The following is an 11,311-nucleotide window of genomic DNA, read 5'->3' as shown; positions in this document are numbered from 1 at the left end:
TAGGTCTTTTGAATTAATCCAGTCAGACAAAAAGTAAAAAGAATTTTAAAAAATGAGAAGAGCCTTTGAGAAGAAAGAGATTACATAAGACCTCTGAACCTACGAATCATAGGTATTCCCAGGGGAGAAAAAAAGCCAAAAATTCAGAAAACCTATTTGAGAAAATAATTCAGGAAACCTTCCCCAGTCTAGCAAGGGATCTAGATATCCAGACACAAAAGGCTCAACAAACTCCAGCCAAATACACTGCAAGAAGAATCTCACCATAGCATCTAGTCACCAGGCTGTCTAAGGTCAATGTGAAAGAAAAATTTCTAAATACAATACAAGTGTCTAGTCACTTACACAGGAAACTTCATCAAACTAACAGTGGAATTCTCAGCAGAAACTTTAGAAGCCAGAAGAGACTGGGATTCTATTTTCAAAGTGCTTAAAGTAAATGGTCAAACTCTAATTTTGTATCCTGCTAGTATAAGCTTCACAAATGAAGGAAAAATAGTGTTTCCCAGACAAGCAAATGAGGGAATTCATCACCACTAGATTGGTCCTATGAGAAATGCTTAAGTGAGTTCTAAACATGGGAACAAAAGGTTGCTACTCTTTCATAAAAATGCATGAAACTCACAAGTTTTATAAAACAATTATACAAAAACGGAAAAGAAATTAATCAAAGGGCAACATGACAGAACTCCAGAAAATCACAAAGTGGAAACAAAAAACAAAGAATCTACAAAGCTGGCCAGTTGTGGTGGCTCACACTTGTAATCCCAGCACTTTGGAAGGTCGAAGCAGGCAGATCACCTGAGGTCAGGAGTTCAAGACCAGCCTGACTAACATGGCAAAATCCTGTCCCTACTAAATAGACAAAAATTAGCTAGGTGTGGCGGCATGCACCTGTAATCCCAGCTACTCAGGATGGAGAATCGCTTGAACTTGAGAGGTGGAGGTTGAAGTGAGCCAAGATTGTGCCACTGCACTCCAGCCTGGGTGTCAGAGCAAGACTCTTGCTCAACAAATAAATAATCTACAAAGCAATTAGATAGCAATTAACATTATGACTGGAACAAACCTCATGCATCAGTATTAAGCTTGAATGCATCACTTCAAAGATATAAATTGGTGCAATGGATTAAACAACAACAATAACGATATGCTGCTTACAAGAAATCTGCCTTACTGTTAAAGACACACAGACTAAAGGTAAAGTGGTGGGGGGTGGAATTTTCCATGCAAAAGTAAACCAAAAGCAAGCAGGAGTAGCTATACTTACATTAGGTAAAACAGATTTTAAATCAACAATAGTTTTTTTAAAAAAGGTCAGTATATAATGACACAGCTATCAACTGAACAAGAAGATATAATAATCCTAGGTATATAATATACAGGCACCCAAAACTGGAGCACGGGATTAATAAAACAAATACTACTAGACCTAAGAAAAGAGACAGATAGCAATACAATAATAATGTGGGACTTCAACACCCCACAGAGAGCACTAATAGGTCACGGAGACAGACAGAAAGTCAACAGAGAAACGCTGAACTTAAAATCAAATGGACCTAACAGACATTTACAGAACATTCTACCCAACGACCACAAAAGATACATTCTTCTCATTAGCACATGGGACATTCTCCAAGACAGGCCAAACATTAGGCCACAAAACAAGTCTCAATAAATTAAAAAAAAAAATCAAAATCATATCAAGTATCTTCACACAATGGAAAAAAACTAAAAATCAATCCGAAGACAAACTCTCAAAAATATACAAATACATGCTCCTGGACAACTTTTGGGCCAATGACAAAATTAAGAGGGAAATTAGGCCAGGTACAGTAGCTCACTCCTGTAATCCCAGCACTTTGCGAGGCTGAGGTGAGCGGATCACCTGAGGTCAGGAGTTTGAGACCAGCCTGGCCAACATGGTAAAATCCCATCTCTACTAAAAATACAAAAATTAGCCAGGTGCAGTGGTGGACTGTAATCCCAGCTACTTGGAGGCTGAGGCAGGAGAATCGCTTGAACCTGGGGGGTGGAGGTTGCAGTGAGCCAAGATTGCGCCACTGCATTCCAGCCTAAGTGACCAAGCAAGGCTCCATCTCGGGGGGCAAAAAAAAGAGGGAAATTAAATTGTTGAAGGCTGGGCATGATAGCTCATGCTTATGTCTATTAATTATTCCACACTCTATGTTTACAGGCACACATTATTTGGCTTCCACTTATAAACAAGAATATTCCGTATCTGAATTTCTGAGTTATTCACTTAAGGTTATGGCCTTTGGTTTCATCGATATTGCTGCAAAAGGCATGATTCCATTCTTTTTATATCAGATAAAACAGACTTTCTCTATCAGATAAAACAAACATGTGTACAGGTATCTTTTTGACATAATGGATTATTTTCCTCTAGGTATACACCCAGTGGTGGGATTGCTGAGTTAAATGAAGGTTCTATTTTTTGTTCTTTGAGAACTCTCCATACTGTTTTCTATAGAGGTGGTACTACTTTACACTTCTCCCAAAACGATATAAGCACTCTCTTTTCTCCACAACCTCACCAACATCTGTTATTTTTTGACTTTCTAAAAATAGCCATTTTGACTGGTGTAATATGATATCTTGTGGATTTTTCATTTCTCTGATGATTAGTGATATTGAGCATTTTTCTCATATGCTTCCTAGCCATTTGTAAGTCTTCATTTGAAAAATGTCTTTCATGTACTTTGCCTACTTTTTAATGGGGTTATTTTTTGTTTTCTGCTGTTGTTGTTGAGTTGTTTGAGTTCCTTGTAGATTCTGGGTACTGGTCTCCTGGATATGTAGTTTGCAAACATTTTTGCTCATTCTGCAAGTTGTCTGTTTACTCTGTTGATTATTTCTTTTGCTGTTCAAACGTTTTTTAGTTTAATTAAGTCTTATTTGTCTACTTTTGGTTTTGTTGCATTTGTTTTTGAGGTCTTAGTCATGAATTCTTTGTCTAGGGCAGTGTTCAGAAGAATATTTTTCTAGATTTTCTTCTAGTGTGTTTTAGTTTTAGATTTTACATTTAAATCTTCAATCTATCTTGAGTTGATTTTTTTTTTTTTTTTTGAGACAGTCTCAGCGCAACACCCAGGCTAGAGCGTAATAGGGCGATCTCAGCTCACTGCAACTTCTACCTCCTGGGTTCAAGTGATTTTCCTATTACAGGCATGCACCACCATGTCCAGATAATTTCTATATTTTTAGTAGAGATGGGGTTTCACCATATTGGCCAGGCTGGTCTCAAACTCCTGACCTCAAGTGATCTGTCCACCTCAGCCTCCCAAAGTGCTGGGATTACAGGTGTGAGCCACCGCACCTGGTCTCTTGAGTTGGTTTTCATACAATAAGAGAGAGAGTGGTTCAGTTTCATTCTTTCTGCATATGGCTATCCAATTTTCTCAGCACCATTTATTGAATAGGTTTTCCTTTCCCAGTGTATATTTTGGTCTACTTTGTCAAAGATCAGTTTGCTGTAGATTTTTATTTCCAGTTTCTGCATTCTGTTCTATTGATCTATGTGTCTGTTTTTATACCAGTACCACACTTTTTTGATTAATATAGCTTTGTTTCCCAATGTTAGAGGGAAGTGTTTGGGTCACAGGGGCAGATCCCTGATAAATGGTTTGGTGCCTTCCCTAAGGTAATGAGTTCATATGACAGCTGGTTGTTAAAAGGTGCCTGGCTCTTTTTCCTTTCTCTCTTGATCCCTCTCTCGCCATGTGACATGCCTGCTCTCCCTTTGTCTTCCATCATGATTGTAAACTTCTTAAGGCCTCACCAGAAGCAGATGCTAGCACTGTGCCTCTCATAGAACCTGCAGAACTCTGAGCCAAAAAACCTCTTTTCTTTATAAACTACCCAGCCTCAAGTATTCCTTTATAGCACAACAAAATGGAATAACAACATCTACACGTTTCATGAATAACTGTTAAATTTGTATTAATTCTGTCATTTTTAAACCAATTTTTCATGTGACTTCTATGAGAATAATCAGAAACTAATATGTACCAAGGTTATTTCTGTTTAATGTAACTTCCTCTAATAAATACTATATTCTTTAAGAATAAAGTAATTGAGAATGCTATGTATTTTGAGAAACTTTATAAAGACTGATTATAATATGAATCCTTGCTTAAGATAATTTTCAAGAAAAAATCTTGCTAGATATAAATTGAACATATATGATACATGGGTACTTAAACAAATAAACATTTAGCCTGTTTAGAAACACCCAAGAATGAAAAATTAAATACATGGAACGTTTGTGTCTTTCTTGGCAAAAGGTAGGCAAAAAGCAGAATAAAACTGTAGTAATATAATCCAACTAATTCCTCAACCCAACAAATACCCTAGAAAGGAAAAGGGCAATTCAGAAAATACTAACAACATGCAGAAAAACAGAGGCAGCATTCTTTTAAAGAAACAATTCTCATACTTTATAGGTAAGTGACTGAAACCATAAATGTTCCTCCTCTAACACAGATCTATCAACTCTAAATCTCACCCACTTTTTAAATTCCCTGCTATTATTTAGTCTCTTTAACTGCCAGTTAAGACCCCACAAATACAAAGACAACTGTTCACAGACCAGTGCTTCTGGGCCTATTCCAGAAAGTTTGATACACAGGTTTCTGCCTGTTTTGAAGCTTGTGGCCCAAAATTACTTTTCTTCTTGGCAGTAACTCCAAGTTCAGCCTTATTATTATTATTTTTTTTCTGTCTCTCGTGCATGAATTAGGAAAGCTTTATTTTTAACATTAAAAATAACTCCCACACTGTATTACTTGAAGTTTCTAAAACAACTGTTTTGTTTTATACTCTAATTTTAAATTTATTTCTTAATGAGAAACTTTTCATTACTAAGCTCCATTTGAACTTTGTGCTATGAAAACTTAACACAGACTCTTTTGTAGAAATTATTTTTCTACAAAAAAATTTATGACCAATAAACACCAATTCAGGACACCTAACAATTATTCTACTAAGGTCTAGAGAATGGTTGTTACTTACTTAAGGGTATATCATAACATGAGAGCCAACTTAGAGTCCATACCTGTGCCTCTAGTAAAGACTACACCCAGAGTCATCTCCAAGAGACAACTATTTATTCTACCTATTCATCTGGAATGCTCTTGCTAATATCTTAACTAAGCAAATCTGCTTAATTACATTATCATTAAGAAGATGTTCTATGATTACATATTTTAAAAACCACACAAATAAATATTACCATGAAAAACCATAGATCTCACACAGTTCACAAACTGAACAATTCCTTTAGTATTTGTGGGTTATTTAAAAATAGCTAGTATAATCAAAGATGCTGTTAGAAATATTCTAATGGATATATGTATAAACATTAAGCAATGTATAATAATGCAAAAGTGTTGCTTGACACTGAATTCCTCTGAGTGTATTATTATAAGTTCTAAAATACATCGTCTAAATCTTAAACGCAATTTTCAAAATGTGTTATCTAATAAACTCATTTCATCCTCTACCTTATGTTATATCGCAGACAAGAACAAAAAGACATAGGCTCAGTTGCTTGAGACCACAGCACAAAAGAAGTGTTAAGAATAAAAAGGGGAAATTCAGGAGCATCTAGACCTAGGTCTTAACTTTTATAGACCTCAGTTCTCCACTGTCATTGTCATCTACAACAGTGATTTCTACCCTTGATAGGTACTCCCTCACCTAGAACATTTTTTTTAAATTCAAATTTCTATAAATGGTAGTCTGAACATATGTTTATCTCTAAACTTCCTGTATTAAATGACAAATTGTATTAAAATGACAAGAAATAAAAAATATATAAACCCACAAGAACAAAAATAATGGGAAAGAAGACAACAGCTGATAAGAGATGCTGACAAAATTTTGGAAAACAAAAAGTATATGAACAAAAAGTAACAAACATTAACAGGCCAGAGAAAGCAGAAACCTCAATATCTGTGGGGCTAGAGGTAGAGAACAATAAGTTGATGTAAGCCATAAAAGTCTACAAAAGCTAAGGAATTCAAGGTAGCCCTGAAAGCATGGGTGAAAAGTGGGACAAATGGCAAAAGTTTTCCAGATTCTCCCAAGGCAGAGTAAAAATAAAAATAAAAATAAAAATAAAGCCAGGTGCATTGGTTCACGCCTATAATCCCAGCACTTTGGGAGACTGAGGCGGGTGGATCACCTGAGGTCAACATGGTGAAACCCTGTCTCTACTAAAAATATAAACATTATCCAGGTGTGGTGGCATACGTCTATAGTCCCAGCTACTGAGGAGGCTGAGGCACGGGAATTGCTTGAACCTGGGAAGCGGAGTTTGCAGTGAGCCGAGCTTGCGCCATTGCACCCCAGCTAGGGTGACAGAGCAAGACTCCATCTCAAAAGATAAAATAAAATAAAAATAATAAAAGTAAAAATAAAGCAACAGTTTTAATGTCTGGATAAAAAACAATTAGAGCTCAGTACCGCTACTCCTGCTCCACATAATAAAGACACTGCCCCTCTCCAACCCAACAGAAGATAGGAGCTTCGCTCTCTGGAGAAAATGAACCAGTGAGGTTCCAGGCACAGGGGGAGTAGGGGTGAAGCACTGTACTGGCCACAGGAGGATTCTGTGAAAGCTGACTCTGATGCTACTGCTGTAAAATGCACAGTGTTCAGCAACTGAAGGAAAAACAGGAAAGATGTTTGGGTGCGTCTGTTCAACTGGGCCCACCATAAATTACAGTTCTTTAATCGTAGTCATCCAAATCCTTTCTGGAAAGAGCTATGGAAATGGTAGAAAAATCTAATACATCTCTTTTACTATGAAAGAAATTGTCAATTTCCTACTACTCATGTTTGTTAAAGCAAGTTTTGGCAAACTATGTAACAGCATGGTATGATGAACTGAGACCCCTTACAGTTTTGGGGCAAGAAATTAAAACATTTTTTGTATTTTTTTCTCTCTCTCTCTTTTTTGCCGAGATGGCTGACTAGAATTTATGTACTTACTTATTTTTTTGAGACAGAGTTTTGCTCTGTTGCCCAGGCTGGAGTGCAGTGGCATAATCTTTGCTCACTGCAATCTCTGACTTTTGGGCTCAAGTGATTCTCCTGCCTCAGCCTCCGGAGTAGCTGGGACTAAAAGTGCCCGCCACCACACCTGGCTAATTTTTGCATTTTTAGTAGAGACAGGGTTTCACCATGTTGGCTAGGCTGATCTCAAACTCCTGACCTCAAGTCACCTGCCTGCCTCCATCTCCCAAAGGGCTGGGATTAAAGGTGTGAGCCACTGTGCCCAGCCAGTTAAAACATTTTAAGTGGGTACACCAAAGGAATGTCCACATTTGATTAATTCCAGTAATAGAACTCTCCTCATCTCACCACCTCCACAATAATTTTTTAAGAAGAAATAATTTAAATTACATTTATTTGTTTACCTATAAAAGAAAACGTGTGAAAAAATTATTACACATGCTGCTATTCCAGAGTACAAAGGTACTTCAACAGCATGGATTTTCTAATGTTGTAAAAACTTTTTTATGTTATAAATTATTTAAAAACTTAACTGTCTGGGTCAGAAAGAAATAAGATAATACTAGAACCTATACATGATGTACACCATTATTATACATCTAGATAAAGTTACTGTGATGGTTAATATCGAGTGTCAACTTGATTGAATTGAAGGATGCAAAGTATTATTCTGGTGTGCCTGTGAGGATGCTGTCAAAGAAGATTAACAACTGAGTCAGTGGACTGGGAGAGGAAGACCCACCCTCAATATGGGTGGGTACCATCTAATCAGCTTCCAGCATGACTGAGTAAAACAGACAAAAGAAGGTGGAAGGATGAGACTTGTTGAGTCTTCTGGCCTTCAGCTTTCTCCCGTGCTGGATGCTTTTTGACCTCCAATATTAGACTCCAAGTTCTTCAACTTTTGGACTCTTGAACATACACGAGTGGTTTTCCAGGGGCTCTTGGGGCTTTAGCCACAGACTGAAGGCTACACTGTTGGCTTCCCTATTTTTGAGGTTTTGGGACTTGGACTGGCTTCCTTGCTCCTCAGCCTGCAGATGGCCTACTGTGGGACTTCACCATATGATCGTGTGAGTCAATACTTCTTAAACTCCTCTTCACATACACATCTATCCTATTAGTCTTGTCCCTCTAGAGAATCCTAATATAGTTACTGTATCCTCAAAGCATTCTTATTATTATTACAGTTAAAACTATGTGCTACTTGTAAATGACAATCCTCTTGATGAAATATATTGAAATATTTAAGTATTACTTACTGGATGTATTTAACGGTGGAGTAATGTGTGCCACTGCTCCAAGGACTACCCAACACCTTCCCCTCCATATCCAACCTTCTTCTGTCACTCACTCCTAGCTACTAAGCTTGAGAACGCCAGAACAAGGTCACTAACCTTCTCTCTCAGCCACATCAGAGCGTTCCAACTTGGCCTCCTTAGGCTGTCCTTCTGCCACCTTCACGGCCACAGCTCGGCAAATGGCCCCAAGTTTTCTGTCCAGAGAACGAACCCCTGCCTCTCTGGTATACCTGTCATCAAAGAAATATATTTTATTTTTGGCTATACACCACCTAAAAAAAATAGACAGAAGTAATGTTATTAACATTTTTACTAAAGAAACAGCATATATTTAAACATTCATTTCTTGAGTACTAACTTCTCCACACGTAAAACTCCTCATTATTGTTATTTCTTCAAGACTTAGATGGATTTTCAACTACTACTATTTCCTTTATACAGATTGCCTTGAATTATAACCCTATGCTTAAAAATGAACCCTAGTTCTAAGTTCAATTTACATTACCAAAGTAAATTTGGCAGCATATAAACAACCATTTACTCCTTGGTAATTTGTTGAAGAGTTTTCTTAAACAAAATTTGTCAATTTAGGAAAATTCTAGATCAATTTATTGTACTTGAAATATTGCTGAAAGAATCAGATAAATTGTGTTCTGTGGAACTAAAACAAAAACAAATCTAAGACAGAAATCTGTTTTTCACTAGGCACTTTGCTAACCGCCTTTCTTCAGTGTATTTTCATTGTGAAGATTTCTGAAGGAAGAAGGTAGCTAAGTGATGAAAGCACTGTGACTCTGTGAAAAAGACTCTACATGTGGTTAAGCAGAGATGCTTTAAAAACATGCACATTAGAATCAAACTCCATTACGTCATTCCACAGGCCATTATATAGTATAACCACTTTTGGCCACTCAGCTTTGAATGGATCTGGACAGACAGGATCAGGTGGAGGATGCAGCTTTATCTTAAGAATTGGATCTGACTAAGCCATATATTTGATTAAGTCAGACATACACTGTAGACTTTAGGAAAGCAGATTTTAAAAGTTCTGAGAAAAGACAGATATAAAACTCTTAGCTAAACACTCTAAAACTCATTTCAGTCAAAGGTATAGAAAGATATAAAGTCTAATTATGCAACTACATATAATTTCAATAGGAAGAAAACAGGGAGGCATCTCAAAAACTTCTACATTTGAGCTTTAAAAAATTCAACTGTATAAATACAAAATGGGATGTGCCGAGTTTGATGAAATTCAATGAAAAAGGGCAGAGAAAAATCTTTAAAAAGCTATGAATCTAGAGATATAGTCATAAAACAATATAGTCAGAATAAGAAAAGCATGGTCTTCCTATACCAGGAACTGTTTAGACTCTATCTGAAACACTGCTCAATTCTGAGTGTTTAATTTTAAAAGGCACATTGACATACAGGATTATTTCAGAAGAAGACTAATCAGGAAGGTGAGAATTCTTGAAACTACATCAAGAGGAGTGGTACAGAGGATAGGAATGGTTAGCTTGAAGAAGACAACACTTAGTGTGCAGAACTGATAGTATTTTATTCTAATGTCAGAAGGGCTGTACAAGGAGGAATTACACTTAGGTTCCAGGTGTTCCTATAAGGCAGAAGAAGAAAATTATAGAAAGTGAATAGAAAGAATAGCTTTGTAACAATTATCACTTGAGGTCAGGTGTTCCAGACCAGCCTGGCCAAATGGTGAGACCCATCTCTACTAAAAAAATTAAACATTTTTTTTTTTTTTTTTGAGACGGAGTCTTGCTCTGTCACCCGGTTTGGAGTGCAGTGACACGATCTTGGCTCGCTGCAACTTCCACCTCCCTGGTTCAAGCAATTCTCGTGCCTCCACCTCCTGAGTAGCTGGGATTACAGGCACACGCCACCATGCCCAGCTCATGCCTGTGGTCCCAGCTCATGCCTGTGGTCCCAGCTACTTAGGGGTTGAGGTGGGAAGATGGCTTAAGCCTGGGAGGCGGGGGTTTCAGTAAGCCAAGATCACGCCACTACACTCCATCCTGACCAACAGTGTGAAAACTTGTCTTTAAAAAAAATAATAAAAAATAAGAAAATCTTTGTAACAATTAGAATTACTCACGAAGAGGTAGTTATTAGCTAGCATTAAGGATACTGGGACTGGAAGTATTCAAGTAGGTGAGTTATACTTGGAGATAAGAAAGACTAGAACATTAGGGTCTATGAGTGTGACATATCTCAAAAGATGAAAAACTCAAATACTGATACTCTATATCCTAAGTTTGGTAACTGGAATACCAAATATTTGTGCTGTTTTTAAAAACAATATCAAAACTAACAAAACTGCTCAGAGATTTCCTCATGTCCATAGCTTTTAAGATCTGATATTCTAAGTTAACAAGTATATAAAAAAAAGAAATAGTTCTCCAGACAACAATAGGGAAATATAAATAATGATCACTCTTCAGAATCATTATTATTCAGATAAGCTTTGGATTTTTCTCCATCCCTCATATTTTGCAGATGGGAAAGCTATCAAATAGGTTAAATGACTTATTGATTGTTACCCAAAGGCATCATGGGTGTTATCTGGAATAATGATATTGTTGGAATACTCAGGCATATAAATCACCTAATTTATTTCTCCTGGCATTATCCACACAGCAAATCACAAAACAAACCAAGAAAAGGAACCCTCAGGTAAGACGTAGTCTTATTGTTTTGTATATAAATCCAAATAGATCCATAAGAAGGCATAGATCACAAGGCAGTATGGCCAAACTCTAAGTAAAGTTCAAAATAGAGGGATACTTCACATCTCTTAAAAACAGTAGTTACTAGAAAAGGACCGCATGAGGAGAGCCTGGCAGCCTGACACCACTTGCTGGATGATGCAATGGATCTGTAATGCTGAGCCAGGAAAACTGTAAGAGACTGTGATGGATATAAATGCTCAACAGAGTATATTTTCCATT

The 11,311-nt window shown here is 37.0% G+C and overlaps 1 protein-coding gene across 4 annotated transcripts in view; it reads right to left on the bottom strand.

Annotated features, from left to right (window-relative positions):
• Positions 1 to 11,311, bottom strand: part of LONP2 (lon peptidase 2, peroxisomal) — a 105,242-nt gene that overhangs the window by 41,194 nt on the left and 52,737 nt on the right. For 2 of the 4 annotated variants that reach the window (XM_032255627.1, XM_032255629.1), the window contains 2 exons: positions 8,439 to 8,572; positions 5,255 to 5,308 (listed from right to left, as the gene is read on the bottom strand). In XM_032255627.1, coding sequence (XP_032111518.1) covers positions 5,255 to 5,308; positions 8,439 to 8,572 — 188 coding nt within the window. The remainder of the gene's footprint in view (positions 1 to 5,254; positions 5,309 to 8,438; positions 8,573 to 11,311) is intronic. The other 2 variants (XM_032255628.1, XM_032255630.1) reach the window with 1 other exon arrangement.

The sequence above is a fragment of the Sapajus apella genome, unplaced genomic scaffold (assembly GCF_009761245.1).
Source record: "Sapajus apella isolate SASKATOON/1434 unplaced genomic scaffold, GSC_monkey_1.0 scaffold90, whole genome shotgun sequence".
Classification (NCBI taxonomy): Eukaryota; Metazoa; Chordata; class Mammalia; order Primates; family Cebidae; genus Sapajus; species Sapajus apella.
Note: the sequence above shows the minus strand (reverse complement) of the source record. Positions and strands in the feature narration are given on the sequence as shown.